This window comes from Notolepis coatsorum (genome assembly GCF_963971535.1).
Source record: "Notolepis coatsorum genome assembly, contig: SCAFFOLD_98, whole genome shotgun sequence".
Lineage (NCBI taxonomy): Eukaryota > Metazoa > Chordata > Actinopteri > Aulopiformes > Paralepididae > Notolepis > Notolepis coatsorum.
In genome coordinates this window covers 364,334-389,341 of record NW_028171233.1, presented here as the reverse complement: position 1 = coordinate 389,341, position 25,008 = coordinate 364,334, and the positions used below count along the sequence as shown (strand labels likewise).

Genomic DNA, 25,008 nt, shown 5'->3' with positions numbered 1-25,008 from the left:
TGATCTCGTCTTGTCGATGGTGTAAAATGAATTGGGTATATTGTTAGTAAGTTAGCCATATAATAAGCGGGATAATGTATAGCTATACTCGGTCATTGTCGCAAAATAATTGCCCTTCACTGCGTTTAGAACACAGAGGCGCCACTCTGTGTCGGTCAATTATTTTGCGACAATGACCTCGTAGCTATACATTATCCCTTACTTAATATCTTTATAATAATTCTTAATATAGGACTGGTCCATGCGTGTCTAGATCGCTGCATCATCCTTTCTCTGACTTTCCATCCATAGTGTAATACATTATGGTATGGAGTGATCAACAGGATAATTTTTTGCTAGTCAGTTGTCACAATCTTATCAGTTGTAATATACCCTAGGAATATTGGAATGACTGTCTTAATAATAATAATAACTTCATTTTATATAGCGCCTTTCAAGGGACCCAAGGTCGCTTTACATAGGGGGGGGGGATAACAAAGTAACAGACAGTGGACAGACACAACATATACATATAAAGTGAGAGATTAGGGGTTAAAGGCCAAGTTGAAGAGGTGGGTTTTGAGCAGTTTTTTTAATGAGTCCAGAGTTGGGGCGGTGCGGAGTTCTGTGGGGAGGGAGTTCCAGAGGGTGGGAGCTGCCACACTGAAAGCTCTGTCCCCGAAGGTCCGCAGTCTGGTTCGGGGGATGGAGAGCTGACCAGTGTCTGTGGATCGTAGGGACCGTGACTGAGTGTAGGGGTGGAGGAGGTCAGTGAGGTACTGAGGTGCCATAGCATGAAGGGATTTGTAGGTGAGCAGGAGGGTTTTGTAGGTTATGCGGGATTTGATGGGGAGCCAGTGGAGGTGGATGAGGGTGGGGGTGATGTGCTGCCAGGGTTTGGTGCGGGTTAGAACCCTGGCAGCTGAATTTTGAACATACTGGAGCCAGTCCAGGGTTTTGCTTGGGACCCCGGACAGGACCCTGTTGCAGTAGTCCAGGCGGGAGGTTACAAAGGCATGGATGAGGGTCTCAGCTGTGGAGTCTGAAAGTGATGGTCGGAGTCTGGATATGTTTCTGAGGTGGAAGAAGGCGGATTTGGTGACGGAACTGACATGGGCTTGGTAGGAAAGGGTGGAGTCCAGGATAATGCCCAGGTTGCGGACCTTTGGGGATGGGCAGATGGAGCAGCCGTCTATGTTGAGGGTGAGATCCCCAACCTTCCGGAGCAGGGCCTTGGGTGCCACAACCATGAGCTCAGTTTTATTCTTGAATTTGCTCCCACTGCTTCCACTGAACATGGATGTTGTCTGCACAAGCCAGTGTGGAGATGTTTGCAACATCTAGTTGTAGAAATGTTGCACTGCAGCTTTAAGATTTAACATCAATCAATCAATCATGTTTAGTAAATAGACACCTGATTTTATAGTCTTATTCTAATACATTTTCATGACTTTTGTATTATAGGAAAGCATGGCTAGACAAAAATTGTCAGTTGAGGAGCGAAGGAGAAGAAATAGAGAGTACCAATGAAAGAGAAGAGAAAAATTACACCGTGACGAAGAGAGCAAACATGCCTTGCAAGAGCAGGAAAGACAAAGGTGGAAGAAGAGGGTTCAAGACAAAAAAGTTATAGAAATAGACAAGATGGGAGACAGGGCACAGAGGTATCAGAGAACATATTGGAGAGCGGTCCAGAAAAGGTGCAGACAGAAAAGGTCCCATGAAGGTGCGGTGCTGGAGGCAGACACCCCCCCCCCCCCCCCCCCCAGATCAGGATATTCTAGATAACAATGCCAGACAGCGCAGAATCTGTCAGATAGGAACAGAAACAAAGTAAAACGCGAAAAAGGCATTCAAGAGAAATACAAACCTTGAAAGAGAAGATTACAAATGTAACAAGGCAACAAAACAACCTGAGAAAAACAATAATGCATGGAAAAAAGGCTACAAATACATGACCACTAGACTCTCCAGGAACGGAAACAAAGAATATGCTATCAGGAAGCAAAGTAAGGAATCAGAAAATCCAAAAGGCCCTGACCACATCCTCAGAAGAGAGCTGAAGACAAACAAACAAACCCCTGGCCCACGGCGACAAAAACCAGCACTGAGTGTGTCATCAGGCACGATTCTTAAAAAGTATCGTCTTCTTCAACAAATGAAAGACTTTGGGTTGATTGATTGGTTGATTGAAAACTTTATTAACAGATTGCAGAATGGGTACAATACAGTACAGCTCAATACACACAATTGTTAAGGGGATGCAGACCAGAGAAAGACTTTAGTCTTGTTTACATCAGGGTCCCCCATTTTCAATTCATCAGGATAGGTTAAACCTTCTGTAGGGTGGTAGTGAAAGTTTAACCTTCTGTAGTGTGGTAGTGAAAGGGTTAACCTTCTGTAGTGTGGTAGTGAAAGGTTAACCTTCTGTAGTGTGGTAGTGAAAGGGTTAACCTTCTGTAGTGTGGTAGTGAAAGTTTAACCTTCTGTAGTGTGGTAGTGAAAGGGTTAACCTTCTGTAGTGTGGTAGTGAAAGGTTAACCTTCTGTAGTGTGGTAGTGAAAGGTTAACCTTCTGTAGTGTGGTAGTGAAAGGGTTAACCTTCTGTAGTGTGGTAGTGAAAGGGTTAACCTTCTGTAGTGTGAAAGGTACAGTGAAAGGTTAACCGTCTGTAAAAGGCCAACATTCATACAGGGTATAACACAGACTGTCCAGGATTTCTTCCTGAACTCTGCACGTGTGACGATGTGTGACGATGGATAGTGCTAATGATGGCTTTGTCATTATAAATGATTTCCCATATCTTTTAAAATCTTCTAAAGGGGATGGGTACATTTGGAAATTTTGCAATACAAAATTATGTAGGTTAGAGTTATCCTATCCCAAAAATGTACTCATATTTAAATTCCCCATTAAGAAACACATCATTTAGACACCTTGCATGTTAGGATTTCCTTCAGATTCATGTTGGCATCCATGTATGGCGAAGGCCCGGACTGGCCATCGGGAGCTCTATCTGTCTGTCACACACACACAAAGGGAGCCGCTTGTGATTGGTGGAGGCGGGACCAGGCCATACAACTGATTGACAGTGGAGATGGCGAATGGAATGGCAGATGGCACTTCTGCAAAATGACAGGGAGAGACAGAGCGAAAGACAAAACATGTCAAGCATAACCTGCGCTTGAAGATGGACAGTGGAAGAAGAGGAAGGGTTGAGCAGAGAGGGAAAGAGAGACAAATACATACTGCTTACTGCTTGTATTTCACAGAACAGTCAGATGGAAATTACTGGAAATGAAATGTTTCAACAGTTCAACAGTGAAACAAAGAGGAAGCGTGGAGCAGAGAGGGAGAGAGAAATAAAAAGAAAGGCCCTTGCAGGAGATGCTGCTAAATGTGGCAACATTGACCAAATGTTTTCTTGCACCATGGGACCACCAGGTTAGTCAGTGATCAAAATAAACATGCTAGCTATCTAACATTACCATGCATCATCATTGTCCCCTCTCACTTTTCTGATAAGAGTTGTTGTTAAGTCTGACATTACAAAAACAAAAAATCCATCAAAATCAGTGTTGTTGCTAATCATTGACACATGATGATTATAACAATTATAGCCTGTAATAATCCCCCCCAGAGAAATCCACTTTGCATTTGATATATTGAAAATATTAAAATTTGTGTGTGTTTTTTTAACAATAATTTGTGATGCCATCACAAACAATGGCATTTAAAGGGTAAACATTTGAAAAGTCCTGCACCAGCATGCAAGTCTTTGTAACAAAAATCTTCCTGGTGGGGGACCCCCAGACCCCCTGCTTAAAAAGTGGCCTGACTTGGGCTATATTTCGCACTATATTTCCTGGCCTGAATAATTCCCCCAGTCCGGCCCTGCGAAGGGGTGAAAAATGGTAAAATCTGCCATTTTGAAATCCAAAATGATGTAGGTTAGAGTTATCATATCCGAAAAATTATCCTATATTTGAATTCCCCACAAGAAACACATATTTTAGACACCCCTCATGTTAAGATTTTTTTGTGTTTGCACAAAAATATGGCCCGCCCTAATATGATGACCACTGGTGGCTAGCCAAGACCATCGATGTGGATACTGATCAACAAGATGTTAAAGTGGAATTTCTGCATCCCCATGGTCCAACAGAAATCTGCCCAGTTCAAGACATCATAGTGAAACTAATCGGAAATGCAGAAGGAAACGAAGAGGAGAAGTGGGTGAGAAGGTGAAGATCAGGAAGTTGTGTAGAAGATGTAGATGAAGACAGGGACGAGGAGAAACAGTTCATTTTGTAATAGTTGGAAACGGTGTATGTAAAGTTTGTTGTTATTACAATTGAGTTAACAAAATGTTCAGTATAAGACAAGGAGTTATTAGTTCTTATCATTGTCACTTCCATCTGTTTAAAAAATGCATGTGTCAGATCTTTGTCAACACCGTCAGATGTTTGTTTTTGTTAATTTTGGGGGAAATACAAATTCCTTCTTCAGTTTATGTTATTTAAGTAATAAAGGAGCATCAGATCTTCATCCTCTTGTCTTATTTACTTAATGATCATTTTTTGTATCATATACAAATTAAAACCAAAGTTTGAAAATGCAAATATTTCTAAATCTGGGTTTTCAGAATAGTGTGAAATTACACCTGAGGTTTATATATTATATATTTGATTGCATACCAGAGTAACTAAACACTATTACAACATACTTCAGAACTTTAGATTCTTGTTGGACTGGAATAATTCGAATTATATACTTTTTTGTGTGTCTGACGGAGTTAACACAAATCAAGTTTCAAAGGGAAACATGTGAATTTGTTGAAAATGTTTTTCTATGTAGAGCCCGCACCTTTACATGGTTAAATAGCTCAGACCTTTCTCTACATGAATATACAACTCTAATAAATATAGTGTGCATTCTCAAAATATAATATTAAAAAGTGTTTTGTCCCGACTCTCAAGAATCAGTGAATGACAGTAAAGTTGTATAAATCTACATTTATGAAATTGCATGACGCACTATGATGTGATTACCTAAAAGTGCACTGACTCAATATCATTTAATTCCATTTAATTGAATTACCACAGAGACAAAGTCCTTGTGTGTCGGTGATCTGTTTGAACTGGCACTGAGTGACTGGAGATGATGTCCAGTGGGGGGGTCAGCAAACCGTCGGCTCCATGGATGAGCCAGAGTGGCTACAAATCAACCCCACAGTTTGTATACAACACTCGCGCAACGCATCATTGTACTAGCCGCAGAACAACTGCTCGAAGGGATGGATCGATACCTATGTATATATGAAGACTGTTGTTTAGGAGGACAACCAGTGAACCATTGCGATTGCTAGAAACCCTGTGTGCCGACATAGATGTAAACATGTCGATATAAAATATAATTTCATTTGAAGAGATTTGCAGAGGTCATGTTTGGTGTGTAAATATTGACTGCCATATTCTTTTTGATGTTCTGAACTGTATTCTTTTCTTTGTAAATTGTTTTTGAAGAAGTTATACAGTGTGCTATACAACCCTAAGTGGGAGTGTTAAAGTTAGAGGTTCTCTGTAGGATTGCAAGTAACTGTCTAACTGTACACAACTGTTTCCACTGACTGTACATAACTGTTTCCACTAGAGGGCGCTATAGGCGGAGCCACTAATGCTACCACCAGGTGGAGAGTATTTAAGGAGATGTCTCCTCCCCCTCTACCTCTTTGCCCACCTGCCTCTCACGGAGAGGAGAACTCATGTACTGCTGCCTTGCCATGCAAATAATAAACCACGCCGATTAATGGCTGAAGGTAGAAACCATGCCTCTTGACCACATTATTGTTGCCCCATAGCCAGACTCTGTCAACACAACATTGCAAAAACAAAAGCAATGGTGTTCGGATCATCCAGGCACATATTAAGCAGTGGAACAGGTAAAAGAGGCTAAGTCGCTTGGCATGGTTCTTGATTCTGGTTTAAAGTGGACAAAGCAAATTGACAGTATCATAACAAAAATAGGAAGGAACATAGCTGTGACAAGAAAATGCATAAAGTATTTAACACCAACCACTTTGAAAGAAGTCATCCAGGCTCTGGTTTTGTCACATCTTGAGTACTGTCCCGTCATATGGTCATCAGCAGCAAAAACACATATACAGAAACTACAAATAGCTCAAAATAAGGCTGCCAGACTAGCTCTCCACTGTTCAAAGCGCACTAACATTGGAGTTATGCACAGAACATTATCATGGCTTCCGGTTGAGAAACGTCTGCAATCCTGTCTCATTACTTTTCTCAGAAATGTTCAAGTTGTCAAAAAACCACAGTATTTTTATGATCATATAGTTTACATAAGAGAAGAACATGACCATATGACCAGACAAGCTACGTCAGGCCATCTAATGGCACCCAAACCGAGGCGGCGTGGCTCAGGGGTAGAGCGGAGCGTCCAATGATCGAAGGGTTGGTGGTTCGAATCCCGCTCAAGCCCATGTCCATCACATTGCCGTTGTGTCCTTGGGCAAGACACTTAACCTACTTGCCTCGTATGAATGTGTATGCATGTGAATGAATGTTGGTGGTGGTCGGAGGGGCCGTAGGCGATGATTATTCGCCACGCTTCCGTGAGCCTGCCTCAGGGCAGCTCTGGCTGCAATTGTAGCTTACCACCACCGGTATGACTGTGTATGAACGAATAATGGACTCTGTGAAGCGTTCTGAGTCAGAGAAGAGCGCTATATAAATCCAATCCATTATTATTATTATTATTATTAACAAATCTACTAAAATCTTCTGTGACTTACAGAGCTATCATGGAATGGAACTCATTGCCAAGCTACTTAGCTGAAATACAATCCAAGGCCACTTTCAAGAGGAAGTTAAAGTGCCATCTACTAATGAGCATGCACTGAGCCCTTATGGCGTAGCGGTGAAAACCAATTGACTGTTAGTTGTATTTATGTTGATGGCAGTGAGTGCTGCTCAGGAAGCACTATTTATTTGATTTTAATTATTTAATTTTAATACTTTTTACTAATAAATATCTTGTACAATATCATCCTAACTGATATTGATAATGATGTAATTGATGTTGATGTTGATAATGTATTGAATATTGTTGTATCGTTGTGTGTGCCGGACCCCAGGAAGAATAGCTTTTGTCAAGTGAAACTGGCCACCGTAAATGCCCAAAACCCCCACCACCTCCTAATAGACAGTCTCCTCACCACCGCATGTATATATTCCCTCCCCGACGTATGTATATTTCCCTCCCACCCACCCACCCCCTCCTAATGTACAGTCCCCTCCCCATCATATGTATATACTCTGTCAGGATCTAGGGGTAACAGTACTGTATATTTGAATACCGTTATGTCACAAATGTATCAGTACTAAATACCTATATGTCCCTATGCCATAAATGTCATGTATGTTGTGTATGTCATAAATGTCTATATGAATTGAAAATGGGGGACCCTGATGGAAACAAGACAAACGTCTTTCTCAGGTCTGCATCCCCTTAACAATTGTATGTATTGAGCCGTACTGTATTGTACCCATTCTGCAATCTGTTAAATAAAGTTTTCATTCATTCATTCATTCATTCAATGGGGATCCTAAATAAACATAAACATAAACATACATGGAGGGGAGAGAACAGATGGTAGAGGTAAATGGTGCCCTACCCCCCCCCCCCCTCCCAGTGAGCTGTGGTGTTCCACAAGGAAGCATACTAGGACCGCTACTGTTCCTAATTTATGCAAATGACATGTCGTCAGCTTGTGACTGCAACTTGTTCTTGTTCGCGGACGACTCAGCCCTGCTGGTCTCTGACAAGAACAAGTTACAGGTTGAAAAAACCCTCAGCTCAGAACTAGGCAAAATCTGCACCTGGCTCGCTGACAACAAACTATCATTACACATGGGCAAAACAGAGTCCATTCTCTTCCGTTCAAATAACAAACTCAGCAAGGCCGACGGCTTCTCAGTTACAGTGGGTGACAATATTGTCACAAGGAAAGATGATATTACATACCTAGGTTCCATCCTAGAGGCAAATCTTTCCTGTGACAAAATGGCATCCAATGTAATAAAAAAAAGTCAACCAACGAACTAGATTCTTGTACCGGATCTCCTCTCTGGTAAACAAGAATACCCTGAAGACTCTGGCAGGAGCACTCATTCAAGGGTACTACGACTATGCTTGCACCTCATGGTACCAAAACACCTCAAAGGCGCTAAAAACTAAATTACAAACATCACAAAACAAACTGGTCAGACTACTGCTTGACCTTACTCCTAGAACCCACCTCACCCCTGCCCACTTTGACTACCTAGGATGGCTTAGAGTAGACGACAGAGTACAGCAACTTGCAATGGGCCTGGTCTACAAGATACACTATACGACTAAGGTACCCATGTCCATGTCAAAATACTTCCCAAAGGTCAGTGAATACCACGACCACAACACCAGAGGGAGCTCCACAAATCATGTTAAACCCAGATTCGGCTCAAACAAGGGACTAAACACGTTTCGCAATTATGCCACATCAATGTGGAATGCCCTACCCACAACTGTAAAGGAATGTGAATCACTACCCACTTTCAAAACCACTCTCAAAGAGCACCTATGGGAGACTGCAATTCGAAACTGGCCCCTGTAAATGTCCTAACCAGTGATGGGAGTAACGGCATTATAAAGAACGGCGTTACTAACAGCGTTAGTTTTTTCAGTAACGAGTCCAATCTTAATAACGCCGTTACCGTTACTGTCTATGATTGAAGCTTTTTTTTTTCATCAGAAAGATCTCTGCGCCGAGAGGCATTCTATAGTCAAGAGTTTTATTTGTCACGGCATACAAAGTATACAATGAAATGCGGGTGGTCTCGCCCGCTGGGAACGAGGTTAGTCCTTCTCAGCCAACCTCAGCGCGCGATTGGCTGATGTTGAGTAAAATGTCATGGTAAGCCAATCAAAGGTAGAGGTGGGCGGGCGGGTGCATCCAGAGTCACACAGCGCAACAACACAAGCCAGTCAACGTGAGACCGCGGTCCGTGTACGCTTTGATAGTTGTTTTGGTGCCCAAATAATCCAAAACGAATCCAACAAACAACACACGCGAGCATTCAATGACAGACCGTGGGTCCATGAGCGTTTTTGTTCACTCTAGTCTTGTGTTAGTTGTGTGTTGCACTGCAGTAGTGGAGGCTCTACTCTGCTGACATAGTGCTGCACTTCCTGGTTTAATAGCACAGTCTTCAGGTGCTCAGAGTCAGAGATATATATATATCTGTATGTCATGCATGTCTTAAATGTCATGATTAGATTTGTTTAGATGATTAGATTAGATTCTTATATCTGTATGTCGTGTATGTCATAAATGTCATGAATTGAAAATGGGGGACCCTGATGTAAACAAGACGAAAGTCTTTCTCTGGTCTGCATCCCCTTAACAATTGTGTGTATTGAGCCGTACTGTATTGTACCCATTCTGCAATCTGTTTATTAAAATGTTCAATCAATCAGTATATATTTGTTATTTATTTTTGGTATAGTGCTTAACAAAAATAATTTAATGTTGCCCAGTTGTGGCCTGTTGAGGGGCAATACATGATATCAAAAGTTCCAAAACATCTATTGTATTTGTATGATCCACTATATAAACATAGTAATTATAATAATATCTACATACATGGCATTTGATTGGATGCTAGTCTCACTTTGTCCCACAGCAACATTAAAATAGTTTAGATTTGTGTATGTTGTTTATGTAAAAAAAAATTACTTGAAAGTATCGCAATAGTTACTTTCTGAAGTAACTAGTTACTTTTATAATTTGTAACTGAGTAAGTAATTTAGTTACTTTTTGGAAAAAGTAACTAGTAACTAGTTACTTTTTAAAAGAAACTTGCCCAACACTGGTCCTAACCCAACCCCCTCCAATGTACAGTAAATGTCCTAACCCAGTAATACACGAGACCCTCTTCTTGGGACCAAGTAAGGTTTCGTCGATAATCCAATGTACAGTTAAGTGAATTGACCCTGATGTAAACAAGACGAAAGTCTTTCTCTGGTCTGCATCCCCTTAACAATTGTGTGTATTGAGCCGTACTGTATTGTACCCATTCTGCAATTTGTTAATACAATCAATCAAGTAGTTAGCTTAGCGGCGGCTAACATTATTTAGCTTGGCACGTGCCCCAGTAAAAGTGGTCTGAGCCCCTTGGTGTAAACTCACTCCCATTTCTTAAATATGCATATTTCACTACCTGGATCGGATCCTTTTTCAGGTGGTGGCCTGGATAATAAATGGAAGGTATTAACCACCATGTTGTTCACATGACAGGTACTGGAGGAGCGAACAACCGGATAACTATTTGGGAAACGAGGACTGTGGAGAAATCGTCCACAAAGATCCATATTGGAACGATGGACCGTGTTCTGATCACTATCGTTGGATCTGTGAGAAATAAGGTTCCTGTTGACTGTTTAGTGTTGCTGTCACCCGTTGAATGGTTAACAGAGGTGGCTAATATAATTTTACTATGCTCCTGTACAGTTAAACATCATTTTACTATCCTCCTGTACAGTTAAACATCATTTTACTATGCTCCTGTACAGTTAAACAAACTGTACAGCAGTTTATACTGTCTCTCTGTTACAACCATCAGATTATACTCAGATTACAGCAGATTATTATACTCTCCCAGCTCTCTTTCTCTCTTGCCCCTTCCTCATCTCTCTCTTTCTCTCTTGCCCGTTCCTCATCTGTCTCTCTCTCTCCTGGTTTGACGTGTGTTAAGTGTATAGATGTCACAATTGCATAATAAAGGCTTGTTAACACAAAACCCTAGTCCTCACCTACACAGCCCTTCCCCCGTGTTTGGTCTGTCAATTATGCCACATCAATGTGGAACGCCCTACCCAAAGCTGTAAAGGAATGTGAATCACTACCCACTTTCAAAAACACTCTCAAAGAACACCTACGGGAGACTGCTATTCGAAACTGGCCCCTACAAATGTCCTAACCCAGTTGTACAGTAAATTACCAAGTATGGCTTTGTCAGTATTCCAATGTAGTGTACAGTGTCCCCCCCCTACCCAACCCCCGCCCCCCACCTCCAATGTACAGCCCCCCCCCCCCCCACCCAACCCCACCTACCCAACCTCCTCCAATGTACAGTTTCTACGTCAAATGTATATACACGCTTTTTCTGGACACTTTTTGTATCACAAACAGTACTGTATTTGCAAATCTGGTATGTCATAAATGTATAGATAGCAGTACTGTCTATCTGTATGTCGTGTATGTCATATATGTTATGATGAATTGAAAATGGGGGACCCTGATGTAAACAAGACGAAAGTCTTTCTCTGGTCTGCATCCCCTTAACAATTGTATGTATTGAGCTGTACTGTACTGTACCCATTCTGCAATCTGTTAATAAACTTTTCAATCAATCAATCAATCAATCAATCAATCATATATGCCGAGCAGAAGAAGCTGTATAAAGACCAATTGTCATCATACAATGTGTTGGTGGACATTACAGCAGCACCAGCCGCCCAGTGCTGACCTGACGTGTTAGTCATGACAAAGACCAGTATATACTGACGTGTGTTAGTCATGACAAAGACCAGTATATACTGACGTGTGTTACAGTCATGACAAAGACCAGTATATACTGACGTGTGTTAGTCATGACAAAGACCAGTATATACTGACGTGTGTTACAGTCATGACAAAGACCAGTATATACTGACGTGTGTTAGTCATGACAAAGACCAGTATATACTGACGTGTGTTACAGTATTACTCATGACAAAGACCAGTATATACTGACGTGTGTTACAGTATTACTCATGACAAAGACCAGTATATACTGACGTGTGTTACAGTATTACTCATGACAAAGACCAGTATATACTGACGTGTGTTACAGTCATGACAAAGACCAGTATATACTGACGTGTGTTACAGTCATGACAAAGACCAGTATATACTGACGTGTGTTACAGTATTACTCATGACAAAGACCAGTATATACTGACGTGTGTTACAGTATTACTCATGACAAAGACCAGTATATACTCGTTTGGACCTGACATGTGTTACAGTATGGCAAAACAGTAATATCATCTGTAATGGAGAAGTGCAGAGATCGTAGGAATAAAATGTATACATCAACAAGGACCGGGGTTTAACGAGTACAAGATTCATTGAATGCCTTAATGGAATTAGGAATGAAGGATTTTTTTTTTTTTATGTTTTGGTTTTCCCTGGATAATCTAACGACTACCAGAGGGCAACAGCCCAAACTCTCACCCACTATCTTCCTAGCTTTCTTCCTAAGCACTTCATTGTAAATGTAGCTTACAGTAGCTGTTTTTGTGGCTTCCCTATGTACTGTATACTTAGTTGTTTGCATTGTTGGCACTGGTGATGACACATGAAAGGAAAGATGATTTCTGAAAAATGTAGCTCATTAATTACACTTTATTCAGAAGGCATTGTGCACATCACGAATCAATGTGATTCCCCATTCTCTTGAACCCACACTTTAAAAACAATCTTTTCCAACAGCACTGGCAGAGGGGACTGTTCTAGAAACACACTCATCCTGCAAAAGATCTTCCTCGAGAAGTGAGCCAACAATATTAATATCGCTTGCATTTTACCAAACCCATTATCGATCTGTTTTCGTAAAAGGTTGCCATCTATAAGCCGGTGGAATTTATTTCACAGAGTTTGCTCCTTTGTTGCTCACACGTTAAGAGTAGCCATACTTAAATGTCCCCTAATTCCATAACGACACTGGCTTGTGCAAAAACCAATATTAATAATACAGTGCTCGGCATCAAACATAAATCACACAATCCTCTTGTCTTATCGCTGTTGACAAAACCGATTTCACCCAGTCACTCCCCTCTTAGTGTACAGACTCGCTTCTGTCCGGGTGTCCTGCGCAGGTTAGTCTTTTCGTGGTCAGGCTGATTGGATTGGGTCTCTCAGGATTCTAGAACTCGTACTTCCAGAACCCCCGGGGCAGCAGTGCAGTGGGGCGTCCCTTAGAGCGTCTCCTTGGGCCCGTCTGCAGTGCAGTGGGGCGTCCCTCAGGGCTCCTCCTTGGGCCCCTCTGCAGTGCAGTGGGGCGTCCCTCAGGGCTCCTCCTTGGGCCCCTCTGCAGTGCAGTGGGGCGTCCCTCAGAGCGGTTCTTTGGGCCCGTCTCTCAGCCTCTTCTGCATCGCCTTGGCGTGCTGTTTGCTGCGCTCCCTGTTTGCCAGTCTCTGTTGAATAATAAACAAGACTCAAAAGTTTAAAGAAAAAAAGAATTAACCCTTTCGCTAACACACTACAGAAGGTTACCCCTTACACTACCACACTACAGGTGGTTAACCTTTCACTACCATTTACATTTACATTTACATTTAGTCATTTAGCTGACGCTTTTATCCAAAGCGACTTACAAGTTCTGTACGACAAGCCATCAGGAAGGGCACAACTCTATCAGCTGAGCAACAATGTTCATCAAAGTGTTGAGTGCTACAGTGTAGGTTAGTTTATTAGGACAAGTGCATGACAGTACGGTTAGTTAGGGTTAGATTTTTTTTTTTTTTTTTTTTTTTTTAATTCAGATAATGGTTGAAGAAGTGCGTCTTTAGTCGACGGCGAAAAACTACCACACTACAGATGGTTAACCTTTCACTACCACACTACAGATGGTTAACCTTTTACTACCACACTACAGAAGGATAACCTTTCACTACCACACTACAGAAGGTTAACCCTTTCACTAACACACTACAGAAGGTTAACCCTTTCTCTACCACACACCAGAGGGTTAAGTAAGGGATAATGTATAGCTACGAGGTTATTGTCGCAAAATAATTGACCGACACAGAGTTTAGAACACCGAGGCGCCTCGCCGAGGTGTTTTAAACGTAGTGAAGGTCAATTATTTTGCGACAATGACCAAGTATAGCTATACATTATCCCGCTTATTACATGGCTAACTTACTAACAATATACCTAATTCATTTTACACCATCGACAAGACGAGATCAAATGCAGACGCAGTTGGTCTGTGGCTCCGTCCGCTGTCAGCCCAAATAAAGTTATTATTATCGCCGGCAGCCGGCAGGTGTGTCTGATTGGCTGCACTGATGCAGTGTGTGTCAGTGGGCTTGATTGCTACAGCTGCGAACAGCGGTCATTATTGCTCGGCAGAGGTCCGTTATCGAGTAATAACGGACCTCTGACGAGCGCTATTGACCAATCCCATATCAAGCATTTCGGCGAATGTTAAAACGCCATGTAATAACCTTCTATAGTGTGATAGTGAAAGAGTTAACATGCATGCAATATAGGACGCTCTGATTGGTTGGAACGTTGGATCAAATCCGTCCAGTTTTTAAGATAGACGGGTCTCTTTTTAAACTTGGCTGATCAAAAGAGATGATTTGATAAGAGTTATAATAATAATAATAATAATAATAATAATAATAATAATAATAATAATAATAATAATAATAATAATAATAATAATAATAATACACTTTATTTGTATAGCACCTTTCATAAAGAAACTGCAGCTCTAAGTGCTTTACAACAGAAAAAAGACAGGCATAAAATGAGCACATAAAGCGCAGACATATAAAATCAGTTTTTCACATTAGGATCTAACATCCCAACAGGCCACCTTGTTATAACACAAGTGCCAGATTTCTTCACACATGAGCAAGGCTTCTGGTAATAGTATGGCTCAGATGTGAAAGGAATGTGCTGGCAGTGACGGCAGCAATCAGATAACAACAGACGAACCTCTAACTGCGACTACGATGGCGCCAAGCCGCTGGCTTTCTGTTCCAGAATAATACACGCTGCTCACACGGAGAAGCAGCGCGAGCCTCTGTGCACGGCGCAGGCAAACAACCAGTCAGCAAGGTGGTACACGACACGTTATGGATAAAGAGGCACAGACTCTATTCAAAGATGTGGAGAAGCATGTCTTTGTAAAGAATCTGCCCTTAAATGCTTAAAAAGCAAGATAAAGAATGACATCTATTGTAAGCTGAAAATAGCACTTCAAATGTTTCATTTGGCTGTAGCCGTGCTGCATTGAATCATATTTTTCCATCTTTCTGTAAACTGACCAAATGATTGGGCCAGTGTTTGTACCTTAATATAACAGGGTTTCAGTTTTCTTTTGTATATATAAGAGAATAGATTACTCCCCATGTTGGGCAGTAGGCTATAAATGAAACTCATTTGTCAAGCAATAGTAGCTGGTAACTACTGTATGCCGAGGCTCGTTCTGGCCATTGCGTGTCCAGTATGGATGAGCAGGGTTATCTGTATATTCTCCTCCACAACAGTGGGAGGAATAGCCTAGTTCCAATACATAAAGTGCTAGTGTGTCAACAAATCAGGTCTCACTGGGAGTCATAACAGGTAGTGGGGGCGACAGTGGCTCAGGAGATAGACGAAGACTCCTCCCGGGCAGTGTGTCGAAAGTGTCCTCGACACTTAACCCCTAACTGCTCCCGATGAGCAGGTCGGCACATTGCACGGAGACTACTGCTTGACCTTACTCCTAGAACCCACCTCACCCCTGCCCACTTTGACAACCTAGGATGGCTTAGAGTAGACGACAGAGTACAGCAACTTGCAATGGGCCTGGTCTACAAGATACACTACACCACTAAGGTACCCATGTACATGTCAAAATACTTCCCAAAGGTCAGTGAATACCACGCCCACAACACCAGAGGGAGCTCCACAAATCATGTGCAACCCAGGTTTGGCACAAACAAGGGACTAAACACGTTTCGCAATTATGCCACATCAATGTGGAACACCCTACCCACAGCCGTAAAAAAAAATTGAATCCCTACCCTCCTTCAAAACCGCTCTCAAAGAGCACCTATGGGTGGCTGCAATTAGAAACTGGCCCCCGTAAATGTCAAAACCAGTATGTCATAAATGTCATTATGAATTGAAAATGGAGGACCCTGATGTAAACAAGACGAAAATCTCTCTCTGGTCTGCATCCCCTTAACAATTGTGTGTATTGAGCTGTACTGTATTGTACCCATTCTGCAATCTGTTAATAAAGTTTTCAATCAAATCAATCAATCAAAACCGATCCGACTTTTTCAGTCCCGATACCGATACCTTAATAAACTGTGTGCCTCACTGTGTGGAAGAGACTGGGATCATTATTTTGTGCGAGGCAACATCAGGCTCGACTTAAAACATTACTTTCCTAACTTAGTGAAACAAAATGTAACAAGTTAACACAGATATAAATGTACTGAATTGTTATTTATCATTATAAAATATATATCCGATATTACATTTTTTTTTTTTTTCTCAATACCCGATCCAGCTATTGTCATATTGGGGCCGATATCTGATATCAATAAGGGATCGGTGCATCACTAGTAGAAACCCCCATGTTTAGTTTAGTTTAGTTTACTCCGTTTATTTGATCAGGGACAGTGCATAATATCAATCAACAGTTTATAGTATATTTATAAATGAATACAAATTAAAACTGTAAATATGCCAACAGGTTGCTAGTTTTCAGTTGTAGTCCCTGGGCCAGATGTTTAAGCCAGAAAAGAAACAGAAAAATAGAAGGATATTAAAGCTAATGTAAAAACAGTTTAAAACATATTCTGTACATTCAGTCTCTAGGCATTTTGTGCATCTATAAAAAAAAATAAAAACAGTGTACAGGGACAAATCAAAGCTCTACATGTATAAGCACCGTATAGGCAGGCACACCATATGATAATCACACATAATCATAATCATAAATCACATAATCACAATAAGGACAGTCAGGCTTTGTTTAGCTACCTCTGTTGCTATGGACATGGACATAAACTCTGAACTTTGATATTGTAGTCTTGTAATTATGTATTTATGTATTTAACGGCATGTAGTATGTACGGATTGTGAGTGATGTTATATGTTCTATGTTGGAACAATGCTGTAACATGCTGCACTGAAATCAAATTCCACCAGCCTGGCTGCTGGGTGGTCATTAAAGATAATTGAATTGAATTGATTGAGGCTAGTAGGCAAAGCATACGGGGGCCGGGCAGCTGGACTGCGATGTGACTTGCTGATGGTTGACGCTCACCTCTTCCTTCATACACGCCCTCATAGCGCGGTCGAAGTCGTTACACGTGCCGAAGAACTTCAAGACGCTGTGCTGAGAACAACACGGAACAACACTCAAGATTGGTTTGCTTTGTATACATTTTACATTTAGCCGACGCTTTTATCCACATGTTCTGTACAACAAGTCAGCAGGAAGAAGGGTACGACTCTGGCGGCTAAGGGTCAGTAACATTGTTCGTCAAACAGTGTCGAACTTGAGTGCATATTAGCATAGTAGGTAATAATAATATAGGCAGGGTAGATTCCTTAGTAGCAGAGTGCATACTAGTCAAATACAATCATACGGAGTCACGCAAAACTGATGTGATAATGTTGACATCCTTCTGTCTAGGGTGCATGCATCTTACCTTAATTATATTGTATATTGTTTACACTGCCTTTTTAGTCCATTTTATTTTTACTTCACCACTGTACTATAATTATGTGACCTGTACCTGTATGTCTTCTACTACCTGTACCCCCCCCCCCCCCCCTCCCCCATGCTGCTATGCCCCCCCCCCCCTACCTGACTGATCTCCTTCTTCCCTACCGCCCCACCCGTTCCCTCCGGTCCTCCTCCACTGCCTCCCTCACTGTCCCGTCATCCAAACTCAAAAACGTTGGTGATCGGGCCTTCTCTCGCACTGCACCCCGACTCTGGAACTCCCTCCCTCAGTCCATCAGAAACTCCCCCACACTCTCCACCTTCAAATCCCACCTGCTCTCCCTATAGCCTTCAACCTTCCCCAACCTTAAAGGAACACTCCAACATTTTGGGAAATTTGCCATCTACCCTGGAGTTAGACAAGAAGATACATACCTCCCTCTTCTCTGTGCATGCAGTAGGAGTAGGAAGAGGTGCACCATTAGCCTAGCTTAGCGTCAGTCACTGGAAGTAGGTTCCTCCATTAGCCTACTGTAGTTCCCAACGTCTTCCTACTCCTACTGCATGCACAGAGAAGAAAAAGGTATGCATCTTCTTGTCTAACTCCAGGGTAGATGGCAAATAAGCTAATTTCCCAAAATGTTGGAGTGTTCCTTTAACTCTTTCACTTCCACACGACAGAAGGTTAACCCTTTACTATCACACAACCGACGGCAATGCTCCATCATTAGCATCATTAGCTCCGCATCCGCGGAGCTAATGATGCCAATAATGGAGCATCGCCGTCGGTTGTGTGATAGTAAAGGGTTAACCTTCTGTATTGTCACAGTGAAAGGGTTAACTGGCTGTAGTGTGGCAGTGAAAGGGTTAACCCCCCCCCCCCTCCAACCTGTTGTGATCTTTGTTGCTGTGGCTCTATGTTTTCTGTATATCATGCTGTTTTCCCTGTTTCCTGTGGTCTTATGTTCCCTTTGTTTCTCTGTTTTCCCACCTAATGTCAGCGCCTTCGGGTTCCTGAGAAGCGCTTTATAAATGCAATGAATTATTATTATTATTATCAATAAAGGAATATCTCACCTCCTTGTGGCACTGCTTCAGGAGTGTTATCAGAGCGTTGCAGCCGTCTGTGTGCAGGTGAGGTGACAGGTCAGGGTGCATGCTGAGTTAAGGCCTCACGGTATCACTCCAGCAAAACTGAAAAGTTCAAAAGATAAACATGAGCAGCCCTGTTTGTAATAGGGGTGGGGGGGGGGTCAATACAGCAATATATTGTGATGTTTTGTGTACCGGCATTATATCGATAGTAACGACAAGTATCGACATTTAAAAAACGTTGTTTTTGCTTGACAATCCCATTTACTCCAATAAACATAATTGGAATGAGGTGAACAGACTGCAAACATTATCTTATTAGATAAAACAGATGATCCTTTTTATTGCCGATGTTAACAACGTTTTCTGTTGGAAACATAATTTGCAGTTGAAAAAAAAGTTATAAAATCGCAATATATTACAATATTGTGACTAATATTATGATAATATTGTATCGTGGAGCCTCTGGTGATTGTAACCACAAAAAGGTGTTCATTAGACAACGTTGAAATATTGTTTGCAACATGGTTGGTTTTTTATTCTAACGTTAACATGCTGTAGCCATTAAAAACACCAGCACTTGACGCTATAGGATCTATAACCGGTGCCACACTATTACAGTGAAAAGGTACATCTATCTGCAGAAGTTAGGTCGAAAACAGGGACACCGGCTCTAAAGGACACTACAGCCTCCAAACCCTTCTCCCTCTTGAGCTGCCATGGTGATGACGAGTGGACACTTACCTGAGGAGAGGAAGAGAGGGTCTGACGGGGTGCAACATTGAAAGGCAGCATGCAACAAATGGACGATGATGATGGAGGTAATCTATTGTTATAATAACAAGCTGAATCCTCTGGAAATGACTCTGTGTCGTACAGAGCATGCTAGAATGACCCAACTGACAGGCTGTTGTATGAGTCGTGGAGTTTGAAGTAGTTGGTTGTCTACACATGTCAAAATACTTCCCAAAGGTCAGTGAATACCACGATCACAACACCAGAGGGAGCTCCACAAATCATGTTAAACCCAGATTCGGCTCAAACAAGGGACTAAACACGTTTCGCAATTATGCCACATCAATGTGGAACGCCCTACCCAAAGCTGTAAAGGAATGTGAATCACTACCCACTTTCAAATACACTCTCAAAGAACACCTACGGGAGACTGCAATTCGAAACTGGCCCCTACAAATGTCTTAACCCAGTTGTACAGCAAATTACCAAGTATGGCTTTGTCAGTATTCCAATGTACAGTGTACAGTGTGTGTCCCCCTACCCCAACCCCCCCCCCCCCCCCACCTCCAATGTACAGCCCTCACCCACCCAACCCACCCAACCTCCTCCAATGTACAGTTTCTACGTCAAATGTATACACTCTTTTTCTGGACACTTTTTGTATCACAACAGTACTGTATTTGCAAATCTGATTATAGTCTGATATGATCTGACTATATGAATTGAAAATGGGGGACCCTGATGGAAACAAGACAAACGTCTTTCTCAGGTCTGCATCCCCTTAACAATTGTATGTATTGAGCCGTACTGTATTGTACCCATTCTGCAATCTGTTAAATAAAGTTTTCATTCATTCATTCATTCATTCATTCATTCATATGTCATAAATGTATAGATGTAGCTGCAGTACTGTCTATCTGTATGTCATGTATGTCATATATGTTATGATGAATTGAAAATGGGGGACCCTGATGTAAACAAGACGAATGTCTTTCTCTGGTCTGCATCCCCTTAACAATTGTATGTATTGAGCTGTACTGTACTGTACCCATTCTACAATCTGTTAATAAACTTTTCAATCAATCAATCAATCAATCAATCAGTCTAGTGGAATTATTCCCAAACGGGTTAGCTGTGGGTATTGATTGATTGAATTGATTGATTGAAAAGTTTATTAACAGATTGCAGAATGGGTACAGTACAGTACATCTCAATACATACAATTGTTAAGGGGATGCAGACCAGAGAAAGACTTTCGTCTTGTTTCCACCAGGGTCCCCCATTTTCAATTCATCATAACATATATGACATACATGACATACAGATAGACAGTACTGCTACATCTATACATTTATGACATATCAGATTTGCAAATACAGTACTGTTTGTGATACAAAAGTGTCCAGAAAAGGAGTGTATATACATTTGGCGTAGAAACTGTACATTGGAGGAGGTTGGTGGGGTGGGGTTGGGTGGGTTGGGTGAGGGCTGTACATTGGAGGTGGGGGGGGGGGGGTTGGGTAGGGGACACACACACATTTTACACTGTACATTGGAATGTTGACAAAGCCTTACTTGGTCATTTACTGTACAACTAGGTTAGGACATTTGTAGGGGCCAGTTTCGAATTGCAGTCTCACGTAGGTGTTTTTTGAGAGTGTTTTTGAAGGTGGGTAGTGATTCACATTCCTTTACAGCTTTAGGCAGGGCGTTCCACATTGATGTGGCATAATTGCGAAACGTGTTTAGTCCCTTGTTTGAGCCGAATCTGGGTTTTACATGATTTGTGGAGCTCCCTCTGGTGTTGTGATCGTGGTATTCACTGACCTTTGGGAAGTATTTTGACATGTACATGGGTACCTTGGTCGCGTAGTGTATCTTGTAGACCAGGCCCATTGCAAGTTGCTGTACTCTGTCGTCTACTCTAAGCCATCCTAGGTTGTCAAAGTGGGCAGGGGTGAGGTGGGTTCTAGGAGTCAGGTCAAGTAGTAGTCTGACTAGCTTGTTTTGAGATGTTTGTAATTTGTTTTTTAGTGCCTTTGAGGTGCTTTGGTACCATGAGGTGCAAGCATAGTCGTAGTACCCTTGAATGAGTGCTCCTGCTAGAGTCTTCAGGGTATTCTTGTTTACCAGAGAGGAGATCCGGTACAAGAATCGCGTTCGTTGGTTGACTTTTTTTATTACATTGGATGCCATTTTGTCACAGGAAAGATTAGCCTCTAGGATGGAACCCAGGTAGGTAATTTCATCTTTCCTTGTGACAATATTGTCACCCACTGTAACCGAGAAGTCGTCAGTCTTGCTGAGTTTGTTATTTGAACCGAAGAGAATGGACTCTGTTTTGCCCATGTGTAATGATAGTTTGTTGTCGGCGAGCCATATGCAGATTTTGCCTAGTTCCGAGCTGAGGGCTTTTTCAACCTGTAACTTGTTCTTGTCAGAGACCAGCAGGGCTGAGTCGTCCGCAAACAGGAACAAGTTGCAGTCACAAGCTGACGACATGTCATTTGCATAAATTAGGAATAGTAGCGGTCCTAGTATGCTTCCTTGTGGAACACCACAGCTCACTGTGAGGGGGGGGGATAGGGTACCGTTTACTTCCACCATCTGTTCCCTCCCCTCCAGGTAGGATTGTATCCAGCTCACTGATAAACTATCAAAACCAATTGCTTTTAGCTTGTCAATCAGAATGGTGTGATTGACAGTGTCGAAGGCCTTTTGTAGGTCCAGCATGACCATGCCGCAGTATTTGCCCGCGTCCACCTCTTGTTTGATGTGGTCGTTCAAGTAGAGAAGGCATGTGTCAGTGGAGTGGGATGTTCTGAAGCCAGATTGGAATTCGTAGATTAGATTTTTTTCCGCGAGGTATTTTTCGATCTGTTCGTATACTATTTTTTCCATGACTTTCGAGATGGATGTAAGGATAGAAACAGGGCGGTAGTTACCCGGGTCTAATTTGCTGCCCTTTTTGTGCAGGGGTGTTACTCTCGCAATTTTGAAGTCCTTGGGGACGTGTCCCTGTTTTATGGAGAGGTTTATTATGTGTGTGATGACTGGGGTGATGGCTGCTGCTGAGTCTCTGAGGAATTTGGAGGGGATGTTGTCATGGCCAGTGGCCTTGTTTGGTTGGAGGGCGCTCAGTTTTTTGAGTACCTCATCTGTAGTTACTATTTCCAGTTTGAAGTCGTCTTTGTGGACGCCTAGGTTCATGTAGTATGCTACTATGTGTTCTACCCCATACTGCCCTGAGTGGGAGGGTAGTTTGTTTACCAGTGTTGTGGCTATGTTTGTGAAGAAAGTGTTTAAGTAATTGGCTACATCCAGCTTGTCTGTGATGAGCGTGTTGTCCGTCTTTATGTTTATGTTTGAGAACCTGGTTTTGAGTTTTTTACTGCAGCCTAGTTGATTGTTGAGTAATTTCCAAAGTTCACGTGGTTTATTTTTGTTTTCCTCGGTTTTGTCATTGATGAATTTTTTTTTTGCAGTTTTGATCATGGAGTTTACGTCATTTCTTAGTCTGTTTCTTTCTAGTTTGAGTTCAGTCACGTGGTCTTGGAGTTCACTGCTCGTGCTTTTGGTAAGCTTTGACTGACTTTTACGAAACTCAGAGCATTTTTTGTCTCTGGCTTTCATAGCGGTCAGTATTTCAGTGTGCATCCATGGCTCAGCGCGATTTTTTACCCTGGTGGTTCTTAGGGGGGCCATTTTGTTTAGTATTGATGAAAATTTGGTTTTGAAGCCAAGCCAAGTTTCTTCAACCAGTGTACCATTGAGTTCATCTGACCAGTCCAGACTCTCCAGTTCAAGGTTAAAGGCCTCGCTAGAGTAGGTTTTGAGGTCTCTAGATGTGACTGTTTTGTGACAGCCAGCCTTTAGTTTTAGCTTTTTGCGGGTACAGAATATCATGTAATGATCACTTAACCCGCATGCTATAACCCCTTTACTGGAGATCTTGGACTTGTCAGAGGTCAGTATGAGGTCAATGGTAGTCTGAGTTGATTCACATATCCTTGTGGGTTGGGTGATTAGTTGGCTGAGGCCGTGCAGATCACAAAACCTATTGAAGGATTTGAAGACGGGTGCATTTTTTTGTTGCATATCCGTGTTCCAATCCCCAATAAGAATTTTTTCCGCATCCTCAGCTCCAGCTAAGCACACATCCAGAGTATCATAAAAACCAGTCTGTTCTGGTGGTCTATAGATTGTGCCTATTAGTACTGATTTTGCCCTTTCAAATAAGATTTCAATCCATACAGTTTCAATCTCGTCATGGTTAAGGTCAGTACGGTTGCTGAATTTGGTATCTTTGTGTATATACACACAGACACCACCTCCATACTGGTTCCTATCCCTCCTGATGATTGAATAGTCCTCGATTTCTATCTCTGGATCCTGAACAGATGAGTCAAGTTTTGTTTCTGTGAAACATAATATATTTGCCTTACCGTTTAGAAACAAATGTCTGATTTCAGCCAATTTCGGTTTCAAGCTGTTTATGTTTAAGTGAAATATGTGAAGTCCATTTTTGCTTGTAATAAGTTTGATGTCGTCACAGTTGAGGTAACTCTGTTCCATTGTGTCCTGTCCTGTGGTGGGGGGAGGGGGGGCGTTGTTGCTGTTTGTGCCGTGGGTGGGGAGGGGGGGGTGGGGTGATGCTTTGTCCTTTGCTGGTGTCTGTGTCTGTATTCCTTTGTGTGAAAGCCCGCGATGTGGGGGGGGGGCTGGTTGATTACAGATATGTCTGATTGTACTCCATTGTGGGGGAGGGGGGGTGCCTTTTGTCCTGGCCTCGGCCCGGGTAGACTTGCTGGCATGGCGGTAAATGTGGCATTTGTTAATAACCTGCCATTGCATTCTTTTGGCAGCATTTTACATTATTATACATTTGGTAATTTAGCTGAGGCTTTTGTCCAAAGCGACAACTCTTTCAGCTGAGTAACCATGTTCATCAAACAGTGCTGAAACTTGGGCGCTGCAGTGTTGAGTGCAGAGTAGTGGAGACATGTTAGTGTATTAGGAAGAATGCATGATAGTAGAAGACAGTAAGAAGATGTTGTACATATACATATTATAGTAACACAACTTGGGAATTCGTATGAGACTTACCAGTTAGTTAGACGACTGTGTCATCTGTGGCAACGTTATAATATTCAGGAATCAGTGGCTTCAATGAATGAACAACAACTAGTGTTGACAGAGCAGCTATTCTGCAGTCAAGACTGAAGGGCAAATGCGAGGTTCGAACAACACTACTCACGCTGCCTTTGGTTTGTCAAGTTAGCTTATTATCCTATTTAGCTAAGACCAGACGTTTCAACCGTTCCTTCTTCGATGCGTGATATAGTCACACTCACAATAATAATAACATTGAACATGAAAAGGTAACTGAGGCAGAACGTCCTGTTCTCATCACAACAACTCTGGCGCTGAGGACCGGAAACGACGAGGGGACCGGCAGCACGCTGCAGCGAATTAACAGCCGTTACGAAGGCGACGATCCACCAATGAGATCGGTTCCTCGCCAGGAGAGGCGGGACTTCCGTTGACAGAAAAAAAACACTCATAATGGAAATGATACAGATTGTTTGATTGATTGATTGAAAAGTTTATTAACAGATTGCAGAATGGGTACAGTACA

At 42.1% G+C, this 25,008-nt stretch overlaps 1 protein-coding gene across 1 annotated transcript; it reads right to left on the bottom strand.

Annotated features, from left to right (window-relative positions):
* Positions 1-12,475: 12,475 nt before the first annotated feature.
* cmc2 (C-x(9)-C motif containing 2) lies at positions 12,476-24,798 on the bottom strand. Its single transcript, XM_084339212.1, has 4 exons — positions 24,477-24,798; positions 18,621-18,737; positions 17,139-17,210; positions 12,476-13,275 (listed from the first exon to the last, which is right to left on the bottom strand). Exons 2-4 carry the CDS (start codon positions 18,699-18,701, stop codon positions 13,192-13,194), a joined length of 237 nt encoding a protein of 78 aa, XP_084195338.1. The 5' UTR covers positions 18,702-18,737; positions 24,477-24,798; the 3' UTR covers positions 12,476-13,191.
* Between the last annotated feature and the right edge of the window lie 210 nt (positions 24,799-25,008).